The sequence below is a fragment of the Chaetodon trifascialis genome, chromosome 6 (assembly GCF_039877785.1).
Source record: "Chaetodon trifascialis isolate fChaTrf1 chromosome 6, fChaTrf1.hap1, whole genome shotgun sequence".
NCBI lineage: Eukaryota > Metazoa > Chordata > Actinopteri > Chaetodontiformes > Chaetodontidae > Chaetodon > Chaetodon trifascialis.
In genome coordinates, this window is record NC_092061.1 from 11,666,683 (window position 1) to 11,684,923 (window position 18,241).

An 18,241-nucleotide genomic window follows, 5' to 3' on the forward strand; every position below is an offset into this window, starting at 1 on the left:
AAATACTTTTTCTTTCATTATTTTATTATTTTTGAAATCTTGAGGAATGCCACTAATACTGAAGAGTAAATTGCTCGGGGCAGTCAAGCTGTGTGTGTGGGAGTTTGTGTGTGTGTGTGTGTGTGTGTGTGTGTGTGTGTGGGTGGGGGGGTGGGGGGGTGCCATTGACTTTGACCATCAAGACCAAATGAAGAAAGGAGATACAATAGCTGAGGAAAGTAGGCCTAACACATTATTATGAGTCCATTACCATTAAAAATTAACATAGTAAGTCTGATCCTTCTGTGTAAGAGACAGCCATTCATTTGAACTTGTTATAATATTTATCAACTTTAACAGGCTAATCCGTGTTTGTGAGCATACCCAACTCTTTTCTTAAATTAAGAAGGCTGTACCTTGCAATAGGGAACAGAGAACCAGCACATAAGAGTTCTTCTGTAAGAGCATGTTATCAACAGAAAAGTATATCAGAATCAGAATCAAAAATACTTTATTGATCCCCAAGGGGAAATTGTTTTTGTTATAAGAATCGAAGAGACAGAAGAGATTAATTAGAAGAGAAAAATATATATATGTATTTCTAAAAAACAAAATATATATATTATCAATATGTGCATATATATATATTGAAAAAGTCCAAGGGCCATTCAGAGGGAGCAGTTGTACAGGAGTTGTATAGGACATCATACACAGTGTATTATTAGAATTGTTCTGTATGTGTCATCACAAAAATATCACACACCCACACAGAGATGAAGTTGAAATGGGGCAGTTTCATACTCTCAGGTACCCTTGCCCCATCTCAGACGATGTTTATCTGCTGCCACCCATTGATCAGTGGATGTATGACAGTCTCTGACTCAACCAGAACAACATGGTCAGTTTCTCATCTGAGTGTGGCATCTAGTGGTCAACATATAGAAACAGGTGAGTCTGACTAAAATAACAAAGAAGAGAAAGTCTGTGGTTTTGTTAAAGAAATAAAGGGTAATTTTGAATTGGAAAAAAGAAAGTATTTTACTTCCCATAAAACTGACTAATCAAACAAAGGAGAAACCATCCTTGATCATGGCTGCATTCCTGCCAGGTGTGTCATTGCTGATGTGGTTTCATGCTATTATGGAATATGTCATTGTTGATATTCTTAGGAGTTGACAAGTCAAAATGTGGGCTGTGAAGAAAAGTCTATTGAAAGAGATTAGTGACAGCAGAGACTGATTTACTTTAAACATATTTGAATACTGAAAATATGGCAGATTGGATGATAAAGAATTTAGATGAAGATTAGATGAATTTAATTATAATGACAGTGTCGTTTGAGTTATTTCATTATCTTTCTTCAGCCTCCCAGGACAAATATGGGATGCAAATGACTTTTGGCTGCCATCAGACTTGTTTTCATTATACATCCATGGATGTGACTGATTAAATTCTTACAGATTCAGGGCAGTTTAACCAAATCTGTACTTCTGTAAGTGCAGGAATTATTTTACCTACCTATAATTTGATGTGATTGCACCCTGTGGAAAATCTATAGAAACAGTTGGGGCGGTTAAAGATTCCTGTCACTGACACACCATCACTCCAACATCAGAGGATGGAGGAAGAAGAGTTATTTTACTTTCAGATAATAATGTCGGGACACAGTTCATGATCCGTAGCGACCAGTAAAGGGGACACACCACGTGTCACTCAGTCCTACAAACTATCTTTGTCTTAATGCATTTCCTTACATCACCTCACAGGTTTCATAAGTGATGTTGTGCCGAGTCAAGAGCATTAACCTCCCATTCTTACCCCCACTGTGAAAAACACTATTTATTACCTGACTGTAACATCATACCACCATAATACCTAATTACATTTTGAATAAATATTCATATAATACATTACACATGCCTTGGAAGGAAATAGAAGCAATGGATGTACAGCGATTCAGGCTTTTTCAACGGATCAAAACAGATTTAGGCCGAGGCGGAAGTAGGCTACAGTGTATTATCTTGACATACATGTTAGTTTCCGCCCACCCCTTCCTCTGACCAATGAACATAGCCGGCACAGCATCCTCCAGGGCCGCTGGAGTTCGCGGGAAACCGGCTGTAGTCGCGATATATTAAGCGTATTTGGACTCTGACCGGAAGAACTGTCTTTGATACAAAACCAATATTTCATTGTTCGAACCTTTTTAAACTATTACCGTTGAATACGTAGCAGTGACACCGCTGAAAATATCCGTATTTTTCGTGCTGTCCCGGCTGCACTGCTAGCATCCGAGGCTAGTTAGCTTGCTCGGTTGTCACGTTGGCTAACGAGAACACTGGTTCATGCGACAGGGCAGAGAAAATACTGCTGGCTGTAAAAAGACAAAGGGCTGGCGCAGTCAGGCACCAAACAGACTGTTGAAATGAGCATGTTCAATCTAGACCGTTTTCGTTTTGAGAAGAAGGCAGCGACGACAGCGAACAAAGAGCAGGTCGGCTCCAAAAGTCCAGAGTCTGAGAAGGAGAACAAGCCAGGTAAGTAGCAGATGTTACAGCTAGCTTACTGTGATGTTAGCCAGATGTGCCAGGCATGCTATCGGTACCAGTAATAAGTAACATGGTTATTATTAACACGCTCCTTTTTGCTGCAGGCCAGGCTCCCTATTTCCCACGTAACAATGTACTCCAGGTCCAGGAAACCTACATAATATCTGACGTAAATTTGCATAGAATTTGCAACGTCTTTATTATTGTCATGGGTTGTGTGTCGTCGCTGGGCAACGTCAAATATCACAGCACCTTGAAAGCAGAGTGTAAATAAGCCACCAATAATGTGAAAGTATTTAAGAAATGGTTGTAGGAACCTTGAGACATTGTCAGTCTACTGTGTTAGCCTGGTTCTTATATCGGAAGCCCAAGAACAGACTGGAGAAATCTTCAGTTTACAGCCGAAGTATTTATCGAGGTCACAGGTAAAGTATAGCAGCGCTGGGCCCGTAGTGACAGAGCTCACACTGGAGTTCTGTCAGAAAGAGCACAAATCTCTGATAAAAGTTCACATTTATCTTCTCGTGCTGAGCCAGCCCCGTACAGAAGTTGGGGCCGAATACGCGACCGAATGTAATTGGCCAGTTCCCAAGACGTGGACAGCCCAACTACTGTCCACATCTTGTCCTTGGAGTGTGATAAGCAGCCTGTGTGTGAGTGTTGTTTTGGAAAACAGAAGCGTCATCTGCCTCCTGTTATCCAAGGACATTCATTAGTTCACACAAGTGCAGTAAGAAAGTACAGAATAAGAACACATAAAATCACTAGACAGAGCCAATCATAACAACTGTGCATCCTTTAAGACCAGATAAACATTGCTGTCATGACATCTAACAATATTATGGCGAGGTCTCACATCTCAGTATATCTTCCAGTTGTGGTCCAAGAAAGTGATGAAGAAAAACATATGGGCGTGTGGACCAATCCTGCAACTCATACATTCTTCCTGAGCTCACCAGAGATCTCCACCATCTTTAATTTCTACCTTCAGTGGTCTTTGGAGGATACAAAGAAGTAGTTTAATTACACTAAAAGTTTTTTGATATTGCTTAGGAGTTTGGTTGGGACTTGTGAAGACATGCCCATAATTCTAAGGTTCCAGCCTTCTTGCTGTTCATAGAGAGGCCTAGCCTGCAGAGTCTGTATATCGCAATAAAGACATACTTTCACAGGAAAGGTCAACGATCACAATGTTGGCATGTGCCATAAAACCAAAGTGACTGCAAACTTTGCGAATGAACAAGTCAAGATGATATAATTTTGCCTTCCAGCTCAGATGAAACCTGTCAAAGCCCCACCAAAGTCCCATGCCCGAGGAGTGGTTTTTGAAGAAGTCCTTACTATTGACTTGGAGGAGGATGAGCTCTCTGAAACAAAGACTAAAATATCATTACCCAGGAAATCCAAGTAAGTGTAAACTAAATTGAGAACATTTTCACTTTTTTTCTCATTCATGCTCAGTCATAGTGTTTTACAGTCTTGTTGTCGGCCTTGTATAGGAATGCCACGGGAAAATCATCCAAAAATGTGGAAACACATCACACAGATGATGAGGACACCGAATTGGAGGAGAAAGTGAGCAGACTGCTGGAGATGTTTCCTCAGTTAAGAAGGACGGAGCTGCTGGAGGTGAGTTGAGACTTTGCTGAGGCTTTGCAGCTTTTCAGCCCAGATTACATAAGGCAGCTATTATTTGGACTCTGTTCATAAGGAACAATCCCCTTTAATCTCCCAATTTTCCCCATTCAGAGCACCTTGTTCTGTTCTGTTTTCAGGTCATTACGGGCACGAGCACTTTGGATGGAGCTGTGGCTGCATGCCTTTTAAAGTTTGGTGATAAAGAAGGTAAGTAATTACTTTTTCATAAGCACATAATGGCGGTCAGTGCTCGATTCCACATGAACAAGAGGGAAACACTTTCTTGTTGGCCTTCTGGCATAAAGAGGGCTTAGTTTATTGTTGGAGAAAAGTCATCAGCTTCAAACAAAAACTAGTAAATAAGTAAGGAGGAAAAGTTGTTAATTAGATTTTTTCTGTTTATGAAATATTCAACAATGTTGTGCACAACTTTGCCTGCCCAGCTGGCTACTTTTCTCAATCAGCTGGCTACTCTTGGCTGACAATGGTTGTGTTGTCTCCTCAGCCCCAGACCAAGGCAGGAAGAGGAAGCAAGATGGATCCAGCAGTTCTCAGGACAGTGTTGAGATTCAGCCCAGCAAGAAGAGGAGGTCCTCAGCGGTAAGATGAGGAATGTTTGTAATGGTTTTAAACAATGTTTGCAAGTTTTAAGATCCATTTTAAGTGTTTTCACAGCCATGTTGCATCTTTCCAACACTCATCATCAAGCTTTTTGCACATATTAAGAAACACAAATGATCATTTAATGAAGGCTGATGCACAACAAAGTCCCAAATAAGGATTGTCATACTGACATGATCAGTATGTCCATGATTATGTAAACAATCTACTGACATGATTTTGGCTTTTCCAAATAGTGGTTGTTATTTAATTTGAGTTGTAAGGGGTTGTTCCCTCTGACCTTTCTTGGATTTGAACCAAAAGGCTTCTGGTGAAGAAGATAATGAAGGCAAAGAGCCCAGCTGGGAGAAGCAGGAGGCCATGGTCAGAAAACTCCAGAAAAGGTTTCCTGATCAGGACAAGGAGGTGAAAACAAAGACACTCTGTCCCCGTCTGTAACACATCACGCCATTTCATATTTTGATTTTAGTCCAGTGTGATTCTGCCCTCTCATTCTGTTTGTGCACTCGACATAAAATGATAACTGTACACTGGCCTGTGAGTTTCTGGTGTTTACCTCTCCTCACAGCCTTGTAGCTTCAAACACCCAGAAGCACATTCAGCTCCCTCCAGCTTTATGACATCTCATGCACTACTTAGTAGTTTAATACGTTTTTCTTCTTCAGCGTGTCATCTGACACTGCCATCATAGGCTTAACTGTGAGCGACTAAATTATTCTGTGAATGAATACATTGAGGAGGGTTTTGGTGATGGTTGATTTGCTGCACCCCTAATCATCCGAACCCAATTATCAACTGTTCAATCTAGACACCGAGGATGAAACGGTGAACCTTGAATTTCAATTAGTAAGTCCTACTTGTATGACAGGATTTATAGAATATCTGCATTATCTTCTCATTTGAAACTATTGAAGCAAAAACTAATGTTCTGTCTTTGTCCAATGGTGCAGTTTTGCAGCTACTTGAAATAATATTTTACCCTAGAAAATGACTTTAAAACCATGCCAGACCACAGTGAGAAAACGTCTTCTTGCAGGAGCTGCGGATGGTGCTGCAGGAGCACGACTGGAATGTTGAGGACGCTCTGCAGGTTCTACAGATGTTCTCTGACCAAGGTGAGAACAAAACAGCCGCCAGCTTTTCAATGACCTCAAGCACATGTGTACTTTTAACTCTCATGTTCTTGACTGATTCTGATACCATTTGGCGCTCAAGTTAATTTTTTCTTTTGTGTTGTCAGATAATATCAGCTTCAGCTCACCTGAGACAGAAGAAAAGAAGTCCAGTAAGTTGAAGAGCAAAGACAAGTCGAGCAGGGACCACAGAAAGTTGGAACGCCACAAAGACCGCAGAGACAACAAAAAAAGGAAAGATTGCAAGGACCGCAGAAATATTAGTGAAACAGAGGAGAGCATAGGTGATTCAGACGCTACAAAGGACAGCGAGGACGATTCAGACTCAGGCAGCAGCGAAGGTTCCAAAAAGAGAAGTAGCGCCTCCACTCTGTCCACATGGCTTCAAAAAAGTTCAGATTCAGTGTCCTCGTCCTCCTCCGTCAAGAAAACAACTACCTCTTCCTCCCTGAAGCCGTCCTCCTCCTCCTCCTCTACTGCCCAGATGCTGTCCAGATTTGCCAGTGGGACCAGTATAGCTAAGAAACAGGCAGCAGAGAGCAAAAGGAAGGCGCGTGCCTCCGACGAACATGTCAGCTCTGACGGAGAAAACGACGAGGAAGAGGACACCGTTAGCAGTGAGTTCGAGGACTCTGACGATGAGCTGGACTCTAAAGGTGGCATGACAGAACTGAAGAAGGAGATCATAACATTCTTCCAAAATGCATCAATTGATGAGCTGTCGCTGATTGCTGGGTGCTCGGTTAAAAAGGCTCAGAAGATTGTGGAACTGAGACCCTTTGATAGCTGGCAAAGCCTGGTGAGAGACTGTCTGTTTGTTTGTGTGTCAGAGTGTGAGTTTCATCAAATAGACACCATGCAGGTTTACACAAGTTATCAATGGGGAAAGTAAACACCTGGAGAATGGCTTTGTGACCCGTGCACTTTCATCCACACTGTATTTACTGACTGAGCAGGCTGCGTAGTGTCGAGGCGTTTCTTCCAATCTGTTGAATAGCAGAACTCTTAACCTCCTGACACGTATCATCTCATACTCATATCATTGTCCAAACATGTCAACAGAGAGTAAATATTAACAGTAATGGTGCATAATAATTATGAATGACTGTCATGTTGCGATAAAAGGGAAATATTTACTGTCTTTGTGTAAACCAAACTGAAGACAAATTTAACCATTTAAGTCACAGTACAGATGTGTTTGCCCTGATCATGGATATGCAAAACCTGGTAAGGCAGGACTGTCTGCCTTCGGATGCAGTAAATTCAGTGATGTGTTGGTTGTCAGGTCATGAAAATGACTGTGCAGTAGTGGTCAATGGGTACGGTCAAGACACTTGATTATAGCCGCATGTTCTTTCCTCTTCAGGTCGATGTCTTCCATAAGGACAACGGACTGTCCGAGGTCTTACTGCTGGGCTGCAGAGTCGTCCTCAAAGAGCGGAAGGTTGTCCTGGGGCTCATGTCCAAGTGTGAGACCATTTCCTCAAAAATGGTCAAACAGGTCACCGAGGTGATGGAGAAGGGGACAGGGTCCATGAAACAGCCCCGTTTACTCAACAGCAAGTGAGTAAAATGTGTCGTGCATATTATGTAATGGTTAAATTGGTGGTTATAAGTAGTTAATCATAAAAACTTAGTGTTCAGTGACAGAGCAGCTGACTGCGGGTCACAAACCCACCACCACCCACACACACCCACACAGACACACATACACACTCCAGCTGCACATTCACTCATTTTCCATTCCACTGTCTAAATCTACTGATTTACTTTTGAGCTGCAAAGCTGCACTTTTGGAGGCCAACGCAATGAATTTCATCCATCACTACATCTGTGCCTGCGTTCCCTTTTTGAGAGGGTTGATGTCGGTCCCTGTGTTTCACTGGGTGTCAACAGTTTTGTATTTTTGTTTCCATAAATGATGTATCAGGGCTGTATGGCAGTATGTTTTCGTAAAAGTGAGGAATCCGCTTCTTGTTCTCAGGCTGTTACTGGTTGTCTTTCAGGTTCCAGCTCAAGCCCTATCAGCTGATTGGCCTAAAGTGGCTGCTGCTTCTGCATGAACACAAACTGAGTGGTATCCTCGCTGATGAAATGGTAAGGCAACCAGCATGGCACCTGTGGGAAGCAACAGGGTGCTCTACCTACATTTGTGAGGTGTTGATCATGAGCCCAAAGTCACAAACAAATAAAGGATCCTGAATGTAAACATTTAATAAGCCAAGCAGCACAGCAGGCGCTCACAGCTTGTTTAATTCAGCACGCCATGCGTGATGCTGTGCCGGTATCAAAGTGTTTTGTGTAGATATGTGGCAAACCTGCAGGAGAATAAACAATCAGACAGTGCAGGAAACAAAGAATCAGCAAAGGATATAAAATGTGTTGTTTTAGCCCCGAGACTGTGAGAGAAGTGAGAGCTTTGATTTGTGTAGTTTAGCAAAGCTGCACTGCTTGCAGTGGAAGTCTGTCAGGATTTTTGCTGTTTATACAGGCAGTACGTGATCTGAAACACAGATGTTCAAATGTCTTTTGTTTTCTGTCCACCTGGCTCATCCTTAAACTCTTTATCTCTTTGTGTTTGATAGCTGAGTGACTCTGCGTCTTTCCATCTCTCCCCTTCTTTAACTCTCCCCTTCATTCCCTCTCTCAGGGTTTGGGGAAGACCATTCAGGCTATAGCATTTCTGTCCCAGCTGTACCAGAATGGAATAGAAGGTCCTCATCTCATCACTGTGCCGTCGTCCACTCTGGGTAACGATCTCCACAAGTCACACACTTTTGTTGCGTTGCTTCATATTATGTCATCTAACAGCTTACACTTGGATAGTTACGTTAAGGCCTTGTTTATACTTAACATTTTCTCTGTGCGTTGTGAGGCAGATTGAAAATCAGTTGTTTATTAGTGATTTATTTCATACTCTCTTTTTTGTAGATAACTGGGTCAGAGAGCTGAAGCTGTGGTGTCCAAGCCTCAAAGTTCTAGTCTATTATGGTAAGACTCCTCATTCATCTTTTCATGTTGACATGTCGTCTTTCCTTATGTGAACCCTGCAAGTGATCTGGACACCTTAAGTATTCACTTTCAACCGTGAACAGAGACCACTGAAGAAGACTCTGTGTACTGTTTGTGCAGAACTGTATCTTAGCTCGTGTTCATGCAACACTGTAGCAAAACCCAGCCAGAAGCTGTGCTGGTATGCGGAATAAGATGAAACATGAACCAGAAAGTCCAAATCAGGAAGACGTATGAAACCCTGAGCCTCCACGGTGCAGTTTGTGTTCCTTTGAAGCAGTGTATTCATCTCTGGGAAGTTATGATTTTGACTCTATATCAGGTTTAGTTCCTGGTGTGTGAGCTTATTTCATTGTTCATTGTTAGAACCCTCTGTGACACCATGAACCTCATTTTATGCCTCCACACTGGCGATTGCTGTGGCCGGAGGCATTGTGTTCAGAGCGCCTCGAGAAAGTTTCTGTATATTGGACACAAACATCCACGTAGACTCAAGGATGAATTGATTAGGTTTTGGTGGTCAAAGGTCAGTGTGACCTTGGAAAATATTGGGTCATAACTCAAGAATTTGTACTCTTAAGTATGACAACATTTCACACAAACATCTCACAGGAATGATGAAGTGGTGACATTTTATTTTCAGAAAAGTCAAAGGTCAATTTCACTGTGACATCAAGAACACTTTTCTGGTCATTATTCAACCATAACTTGGGTGTCCTCCTTGAAACTGTGCTAATTGTTTAGATCTTTTGTGCTGTTTGGTTGATGATATGTGTGAAGTGTCCACATTTTACAATTTGTAGCTTCTTTGCAGCAGCATCCACTTTGTGGATTGTAGTCGACCACAAGCTCATTGGTTTAGCATATTGAGCTTCTGCTGATTGTTGATTGATTGTTGTTGCACCATGTGATGAAGAACATGTACCCATATGTTTTGTGCAGGATCTATGGAGGACCGCCGCTACCTCAGACACGACATCCTCAGTGGAGATGTTGATTTTAATGTCATTGTGACCACGTGAGCAAACGCACACACACCCTCTGTCATATTTTCCAGAGTATTACAGTTGAGATGCTACAGTCAACTCCTCGAGCAGCTTGTCACTAACACCTGAACACAAAGTAAATGAGTCCTTTTGTTTTATCGTGCGTTGCTTGTGTTTGACTTGTTTCACAGGTATAACTTGGCTATAGGAAATGATTACGACCGCAGCCTTTTCCGCAAGCTGAGTCTGAAGTATGCTGTGTTTGATGAAGGTCACATGTTGAAGAACATGAACTCTCTGCGTTACCGCCACCTTTTGGCTATAAACGTTAGTTCGCTGACATTTTGTAATGTATTTTATACTCCCACCACCCCTTTATTTTTGGTGTCTTGCTTTTCTGTCCTTTCCTGTCTATCCAGGAGTATTGCACACAGCAGCTGTCCCTTTCTCTCTCTCCCTGCAGGCAGAGCATCGCTTGCTGCTGACAGGAACTCCTTTACAGAACAACCTCTTAGAGCTGATGTCTCTCCTGAATTTCATCATGCCCTCCATGTTCTCCAGCTCCACTACACAGCTCTCCAAAATGTTTTCTATGGTGAGTGAGAGTGTGTGGTACACTATGTTTGGACAGATGGCAGCTATGTCATTAGAAACTGGATTGCACCAAATACCTGCATGCGCGATAGGGTTGGTCTGTTTGTTTGTTTGCTTGTTTTTTTTTTTTTTTTGGGGGGGGGGGGGGGGGTGGATTGTTGGAACAGTGGAAAGACTAACCAAGACAGTTTTGGTGACTTTTATTTTCAGTCAAATTTGAATGATGTGTATTTTACAATGAGTTAACATGACAAAGAAAGAGAGTAACTTCAATTCTGAAGGTGTCTGGTTGTACAAGGTATAAGAATTTTAGTTATGATTGTTGTTGTTTATTTAATAGACTAAAAAGCAAAGAAACATAACGTTGTATGTTACGTGTCAGAAATCCCATGAGGACCAGAGCCGCTTTGAGAGGGATCGTATTTCTCAGGCCAAACTCATCATGAAACCTTTCATCCTCCGCAGAGTCAAGAGTGAGGTGAGATGATCCGTAAAGTTACTCATTTGTTCACTCATGTAAATGTTTACTAGTTTCGCAGTTTGAAATTTTGAACTCTTTAGGTTTTTGCTCTAAAAACCTGCAGTAAAAATATAGTTTGGTTATGGTTATGGTTTTAATTTGTTCCCCAGCATCCAACTATGTTAAAAACCCTGATTAAGTATAATCCAGTGAACATTTTGATTCAGTCTGTTAATTAGAACAATTAGGATGACCCTATTAAAATGACAAACTTAAATGCTTCAGCATTTGTCACTTATGTCGGCATTCTGCAGTTTCAGCATTCATTGTTAAATAATGGCTATAATGAAAGTAAGCTAATTCAAACCCTGTGTAAGTACTGTGAATAATAAAAAACTAATGGTCATTCCTTTTTTCCAGGTCCTAAAGCAGCTGCCAGCCAAGGAAGAAAAGGTGGAGTTCTGCTCAATGAGTGAGAAACAGCAGGTTCTCTACCAGACCCTCTTTAAAAAACTCAAGAGTTCCACCAATGGCGAGAGTAAGCCTGATTCACTGCTTTCTGTTGTGCATCACGGAAACATTTGTGCAAATAACTGAAAAAATGCCCGGCTAATATTTCCCCTCATGCCTTCTCGCTGCAGAGCGCGAGTTGTGTAATGTGATGATGCAGTTGCGGAAGATGGCCAACCACCCTCTGCTTCATAGGCAGTACTACACCACAGAAAAGCTCAAAGCCATGAGCAAACTCATGCTCAAGGTCAGTCCGACTCCCTGACTGGACCCTTGTTTGTTTTGTCTGCTGTGTGTTTTGCTTCTCGTGTTTTGTCAGCATTCTTCTCCAAGCTGTGCAAGGCTTAGCTGGCTGATGGCACAAGCATTCAAATGACTTTGCCATCTGAAAGTGTTTGGGTGGTTAAATACGTATTTCTCTGCCCCCGAGCATTAAATGCTCCCTCCATTCATCTTTCTTTCCTTCCGCAGGAGCCAACTCATTTTGATGCAGACGCTGCTCTTATCCAGGAGGACATGGAAGTGATGTCAGACTTTGAGCTGCATCGTCTGTGCCAGCAGTACTCCTCCATCAGCTCCTACCAGCTTGAAACCGATCTCCTGCTTGACTCTGGGAAATTCCACCACCTCACAGAGCTGCTGGCCTCACTTAAAAACAAGGTAAATACAGATGGGCAGATGGGTGTGATACATGCTGTAGGGAGCATGTGCAGTTTTGTTTTTTGCCCAGAAATCCGTCATGTAGCATCACTTTTTCCCTTTAATCCTGCAGGGAGACCGAGTGGTATTATTCAGTCAGTTCACCATGATGCTGGACATTGTGGAAGTGCTGCTGAAACATCTTAAGCATCGTTATGTCAGACTGGATGGATCCACACCCATAGCTGACAGGTCAGAGCTGTACTGAACATTGAACTCAGATCAGTGTTAGAAGCATTTAATGATTCAAAATCTTGTCAGTCATCTCTCCTGCAGACAGTACACTTTTTCTTATTACACTGCCTCACATGTAATATCTAAAATGATTTCTTTGTCGTGCAGGATTGTGCTGATTGATGAGTTCAACACAGATCCTGATATATTTGTGTTCCTGTTGTCAACGCGTGCTGGTGGCCTGGGCATCAACCTCACCTCTGCTAATGTTGTCATCCTCCATGACATAGACTGCAATCCCTACAATGACAAGCAGGCCGAGGACAGATGTCACCGTGTAGGCCAGACCAGGTAAGATGGAATCTGCAGATAATCATCTGATTTTATGGGATGAGTTGTGAATTTGGAATTTACTCCTGTTGAGTCAGAAATTGGACAGAAAGCATTTCTGCAATATGCGGGCAGATTCTCGTGAGATTAATTAGGTATTAATTGCACTTACAGGACCTCCACAGGCAAACATTTTCCTTTCAGAACTGTGTTTAATGTGGTGATTCACTGTAGTGACTAATAAACCTCACTGTGGGTGTCAGGACCGTACAGGTGATTAAGCTGATCAGTAAGGACAGCATAGAGGACTGCATACTGCAGCTGAGCCAGAAGAAACTAAAACTGGAGCAGGACATGACCGCTGCTGAACAGGGTAAGGACATGTGCGCGCACACACACACACACACACACACACACACACACACACACACACACAAAAACAGACCTTAATGACTGCATGCACATTATTTCTGTAATAAATACATGAAATTGATTGAATTTCATTAGGCAATCAAAACAAGCAATAGATGTGACGATTTCTTTAGTGTTTGTTATAGAACAGTAAATATTCACCTACTTCAAGTTGCTCCTCAAATAACTTAACAACAAATAAATGATGAAGAGTTCATCAGTAACAGAAGAGATCAAGTAGATTTCAGAATTGCTGCTACATCCTCACCCTGCAGAGATGGCAGTAATGAAATACTTTCCCTAACCCCGAAGCAAGTACTGGTTGCTTGAACAGATCTGAATAAAGTCCCAGAATCTTCCTGTGTAAATACAGTGTGAATAAGTACAAAAATCAGGTCAGGATGAACACACAGACTTGCAGTGGATGTTGTGTATACACACATATCAATAGTAAAATTATAATGTGGAGTAATATCACAAAATTAGGCAAATAAAGTACAACTATTTATGGAGAAGAGGAGATATAAAGAAGCTTCCAGGTGCCGCCGAGCACTGGTGTACAACTACAGGCAATAGATCCAGATCTTGAGGGCAGTGACTAATGCTGCGTCACTAATGTTAGTCATATTTCCCGTCACACAATGTTTGAACCAGCTGACTTGCATTTGCCCTAAATTTCTGAATTATACACAAATGAAAAAAAAGTAAAGCATAATATGTTCTTTAGGTGATGAGGGGACCATACCTGAAGATATGGCATCTTTGCTCAAAGCCTCACTGGGACTGTGACACACAAACAAGTGAAAGTTGAGACTGCACAAATATGTGTCTGATGGCATTCCTGTGATTCTGGGCAGACTTGAGTGTTCTGACTGAACACACACTTTAGTGTCTATACTAGAAAACTACTGAGAACCATATGCTGCCATGAAAAGAGTTATGATGATGAGATCTGATTTACTGTGTAGCGTGGTAGCTGTGCCTAAAACACTATTTTTACACGTGCACAGTTTTTGCTCCTACTTTGACTATGAGACCAGTAAATAGACCCAAAACAAAGATTTTGCCTTTCTAAATATTATGCACTCCACATGTTCTGCGAGGGTCTCAGGCTGTAGAGGCTTGGAAGAAAGTGGTGTTGAGAAGTTCAGACCAAACCGTCAGTAATGCAGCATGTGTATGAGTTCACTGTCAGATGTGGTTGACTGAACAGAAGTATCATCATTTCAGCTTCTAAGACCCACACAGTCTTATGTTACTCACATTCAGATAAAGGTACTGTATGCTGGTGAATTAGTGGCAGTTTTTGACCGATGAAATATTCCAAATTCTAGTCAGGAAGTACGGCTTTTCTGCAGAGGATGTGCATGCAGAGTGCAGCCACCATCCCTCATAACAGGAAGTGGATTTTGCCAGTTTTTTTTTTTTTAGTGATCCACAGCAGTATTTGAATGGCAGGTAGGACAGCTCCACAGAAAATGTTGATATTCACATTGATTTCCTTTGCTGCCATGTCAGATCAAACTTTTTTGACAGTTGAGGTTGCATCAAAAAGTAAGCCAAGTATCTGGAAAATTGTACTCTGTCACTGTAAGTGTAATGTGTTGAGTTTCATCCTGATCTTATATTTTAAGTCAACTTTTCAGCAAAGGCAGACTATTTGAACTTTTTTGGACTGAATATAAGGTGGTTGTGTGGATGTAGTTGATGCGTTTAATACACAAATACTCCAGATTTTCTAGTGCATAAAGCTAGAAGAACTAAAACAAAAATATAAAATAGAATGTCTTTAATAAGTATGGTGCTTGAATTGTTCCTTACTACTCCTTTAAACATCTTAAGCCAAGCAACACAACGAGGATGATGATTTGAGGAAGTAGCTGCTGCATTTATGTACTGTATAAGTGGCTGATGTGTTGTAAGTGTACAAGTGTTACTGTAAAAGCTTTTATGAAGTTATTTGTATGTTTTTAAGGTTCCTGTTTGAACTGAATAAAAATAATTGGAATAAATGTTTGTGTGGTCATGCCTACAGCCATCCATCCATGGTGTGTAGCCCGTGTTAATGCCTTATCAATATACGCCATTACATTATACATAAGACAACTCAAGGTGTCAGTAAATGTCCCAAATCAAAATCCCTTCATTTTGATGTGTACAATGGATACACAAGGGCTTTGACAGTGGTGAGTAAAAATTGTTTAATATTGAGACATTACAAACATTAGAAGACAACTGATGACATTTTTTTGGATGGACTCTGACAGAATTTTTCCATTATAAAATTATAATACAAAAAAGGGGGTGAGCTTGTTTGGCAATCACTATGCTGACTAATGTTTCCGGTTAAAACACAGAAAAAAAAATATAATACTTGAAAGTTTAACTTGATGTACAAAAAATGTGCTAATATCTACATTAACCCATTGTAATCTAATACTTTATTCTGCACTGGGGGAGTATCGTCCACACCTGAATCCTGTCAAGTGAGCGTCGCATGTGATGGAGTAGGTGAAGTAGAGAACTCCTTTGCTCAGCTGACAGCTGAGAGAGCGAATTCCTCGCTCAGGAAAGACAACACATTTACCCGCTACGTCGTTGTAAAAAACATCTCGATCCCAGACTTCAAACCTCAACTCCTGACCCAGTTCCACGGATCCAAAGTCATAAGTGGCATTCCACACTGGGTCATTGTTGTCCATCACCGTCTCCGTCTCCTCATACATGCCATTGTAGAAGATCTTGACATAGGCATCAGTTTTTGTGAAGGTGTCTGCCCTCAGACCTGCTGCTCGGTGAATCACCAGTCTGAGAGTACCTCTGCCAGCCCGTAGAGGACAACAATTGTGATCCAGATTGGGAGTCGGGGAGCAGTTCTTGAAACCAAAGTGGTCCTCCTTCAGCTGGTTATCTTTAATGTACTCTGTGACAATGCTTCTCAGATTAGCACTGATCTGTGAGTCCTCCACCAGATGATGCAGTGGGAAGATGGCGTAAGAGACCACATCAGGGTTGTCGTGGAGGCTGTTCATCCAGCTGTGATACGCCTCAGATGGGTCCTGTTGGTAGAGGATGTCAGGGAAGTACCTCTCTCCTCCGATAACCTCAGTTTTATGGGTCATGAAGCCTTGGTAGAAGCCCATGGTCATGTTACCCTTCAGGAGGTTGTCACACTTGTTGGAGAAGGACGCGTTGGCAGGGATGAAACCAAGAGCCATTCGGAGTTCAACATTCAGGCAGTTTTTTACCTGGGACTCTGAGAAGCCCTTCAGTGTGGCCAGGCAGGTCCTGAAGGCAGTGATTCGTCTCACCTTCCCACCAAGCTGGACCTAGGAGAGATCAACAAATAATGAAATGAAGGCTCCATTTTGGCATAGTGAGAAGTTTCATCATACTTCCTACTTCCTAAGTACTACAGTATGAAAGGCTGGAAAAGTACACTGTATCAAGCATCTTACCTGGTGTATGTAGTGCGTTCCATAGGTGTCTATCAGCCGTCTATACAGAGCTCTGTCCTGGCTTGTATTTATACTCTGTGGGAGTCTCTTCAGATGTTTTGTGAACTCTGCACTCAGCTGGGGATGATCAGCCAGCCTGTAGCTAAAATGAACAAAAGGCATGTGGCGTTCAACCATAATATGAGACCATAATCTTTAATCTCATGTGACAAACACTTGAGCTCAAGCTGTTTCAACCTTGCAAAAAAAATTCTTTTGTGTACCATTTGTTCCTGAATCAATTTCAAGTGTTTTCTTAAACAACCCCCTTTGCTAAGTCTGTGACCTGTATGTGATAAAAACATATTTGCCTTCCTTACATGCAGGAAAAAACACTGAGCATTTTCACTAGCCCCACTCCTCTTTACCTGTAGTAGGTGCAACTGATTTCATGGATGGCAAAAGTCGCCTTGTCTACACTGTACTGCGATCGGGCAAACTTTGCCAAGTCTGAGCGGCTTCCTCCCAGCAATGCCTTGCCGACATCATCTAAACTCAAACCCATGTTCCAGTTATTGTTAACCAGGGAGTTGGTGCTGCGCAACAGGGAGTCCACAGAGTGGTGGAGGGCACTGGAAAGCTGCTTGCTGCAGCGGCTGAAGGGACGCCAGTCGAGCACTGCTGCAGGGAGCCTCTGAATCTGAGGAGGCGAGAAAAGGCAGGATGTAGGGGTAGAGTAGGATGCAGGTGGAGGGAAAAATGGTCAAAGGAAGTGTGGAATAAAACAGGACAGGAGGAGCAACAAAGAAAAAGTCGTTTTGATGGAATTAAGTGAAGCAATTTTCAATTGAAGACCATGGAAAAAGAGTAAGACGAGACGAAGAGTTTTACAGTTTTCACCTGTCCTTGTTGGAAGCGGTTTGGACACAGTGTGCAGGTGTTGTTGTCAACCAGCTGACCTTTGACGTTGATGACATATGCCCCCGTTCGACGCATCCGCACCACATCAAAACCCTCCCCTGCCAGGTTGTGGCCCGGGACATAAGGGGCTTTTTCACACTCAGACCCTGAGCCAGTGCGACAGCCCTGGACCCCACAGACATCCAACAAGACCAATGAAGCCAGTGTAAACACGGCAAAGTTGCCCCATGGGTATCCTGCTGCTGGCATGGTTATCTGAATGTAACAACACGCGGAGGGTGAGAAAATCAGTATCAGAAAGTCTGGTGGCACTCTATCTAATAACAAAGATGAATTATGTCTGTTACACAGTAAATGTAGATGGACTCTTAATCCTCTCTGCTTAATAAACTGGAGTAATCCTGCCACAGATGTTGTGTCAACTCTAAAAACGTGCACAACAGACAGATACAAGACAACACACACAGTCTTACCTTGGACTGTGTTCATCCACCGGCCCTCAGATTGCGTCCTCGTCCTCCTTTAGAAGTTGTCAGCCTGTCCCTTCCTTAGCCTGATGAAATTCCTCTCTGGATTTTAACAGCCAAGAAAAACACATTTGTTTTGTCTCACTGTCTTTGCTAGCCCCATCGATGGCACAGCTCACTGTAAACTATGAACTGTGAACTGACTAAAGTCTTGATCCTGGTGGAAATGAAATCACGGTTGAAAGAGCTTTAGCTTTGCTGGCAAGCTGTGCTGAAAGCCTGCTGGGTGCACTGTTTTTGTCTGTCCTCCGCCTTATGAA

At 42.2% G+C, this 18,241-nt stretch overlaps 2 protein-coding genes across 2 annotated transcripts; one reads left to right on the forward strand and one right to left on the reverse strand.

The window, feature by feature from the left end:
* Window positions 1–2,044: 2,044 nt before the first annotated feature.
* Window positions 2,045–15,127, forward strand: smarcad1a (SNF2 related chromatin remodeling ATPase with DExD box 1a). Its single transcript, XM_070963681.1, has 23 exons — window positions 2,045–2,516; window positions 3,800–3,935; window positions 4,028–4,157; window positions 4,304–4,373; window positions 4,672–4,766; window positions 5,091–5,192; window positions 5,824–5,902; window positions 6,028–6,719; window positions 7,287–7,483; window positions 7,927–8,017; window positions 8,571–8,670; window positions 8,852–8,911; window positions 9,875–9,950; window positions 10,110–10,245; window positions 10,382–10,513; window positions 10,895–10,990; window positions 11,393–11,510; window positions 11,614–11,729; window positions 11,954–12,142; window positions 12,255–12,373; window positions 12,524–12,706; window positions 12,949–13,058; window positions 13,824–15,127. The coding sequence occupies exons 1-23, from the start codon at window positions 2,405–2,407 to the stop codon at window positions 13,883–13,885; spliced, it is 3,201 nt and encodes a 1,066-aa protein (XP_070819782.1). The 5' UTR covers window positions 2,045–2,404; the 3' UTR covers window positions 13,886–15,127.
* A 148-nt stretch (window positions 15,128–15,275) lies between these two features.
* On the reverse strand, window positions 15,276–18,191 carry prf1.5 (perforin 1.5). Its single transcript, XM_070963686.1, has 5 exons — window positions 17,928–18,191; window positions 17,434–17,709; window positions 16,962–17,233; window positions 16,555–16,696; window positions 15,276–16,425 (listed from the first exon to the last, which is right to left on the reverse strand). The coding sequence occupies exons 2-5, from the start codon at window positions 17,701–17,703 to the stop codon at window positions 15,538–15,540; spliced, it is 1,572 nt and encodes a 523-aa protein (XP_070819787.1). The 5' UTR covers window positions 17,704–17,709; window positions 17,928–18,191; the 3' UTR covers window positions 15,276–15,537.
* Window positions 18,192–18,241: the final 50 nt, after the last annotated feature.

Coding starts and splice junctions, on each gene's coding strand:
- smarcad1a (XM_070963681.1), top strand. CDS start 2,405: ATGAGCATGTTCAATCTAGACCGTTTTCGTTTTGAGAAGAAGGCAGCG. Junction 5,903..6,027: donor ACAGATGTTCTCTGACCAAG/GTGAGAACAAAA, acceptor TTGTGTTGTCAG/ATAATATCAGCTTCAGCTCA. Junction 10,991..11,392: donor TCCGCAGAGTCAAGAGTGAG/GTGAGATGATCC, acceptor CCTTTTTTCCAG/GTCCTAAAGCAGCTGCCAGC.
- prf1.5 (XM_070963686.1), bottom strand. CDS start 17,703: ATGCCAGCAGCAGGATACCCATGGGGCAACTTTGCCGTGTTTACACTG. Junction 16,697..16,961: donor ATCAGTTGCACCTACTACAG/GTAAAGAGGAGT, acceptor TGTTCATTTTAG/CTACAGGCTGGCTGATCATC. Junction 16,426..16,554: donor GAACGCACTACATACACCAG/GTAAGATGCTTG, acceptor GATCTCTCCTAG/GTCCAGCTTGGTGGGAAGGT.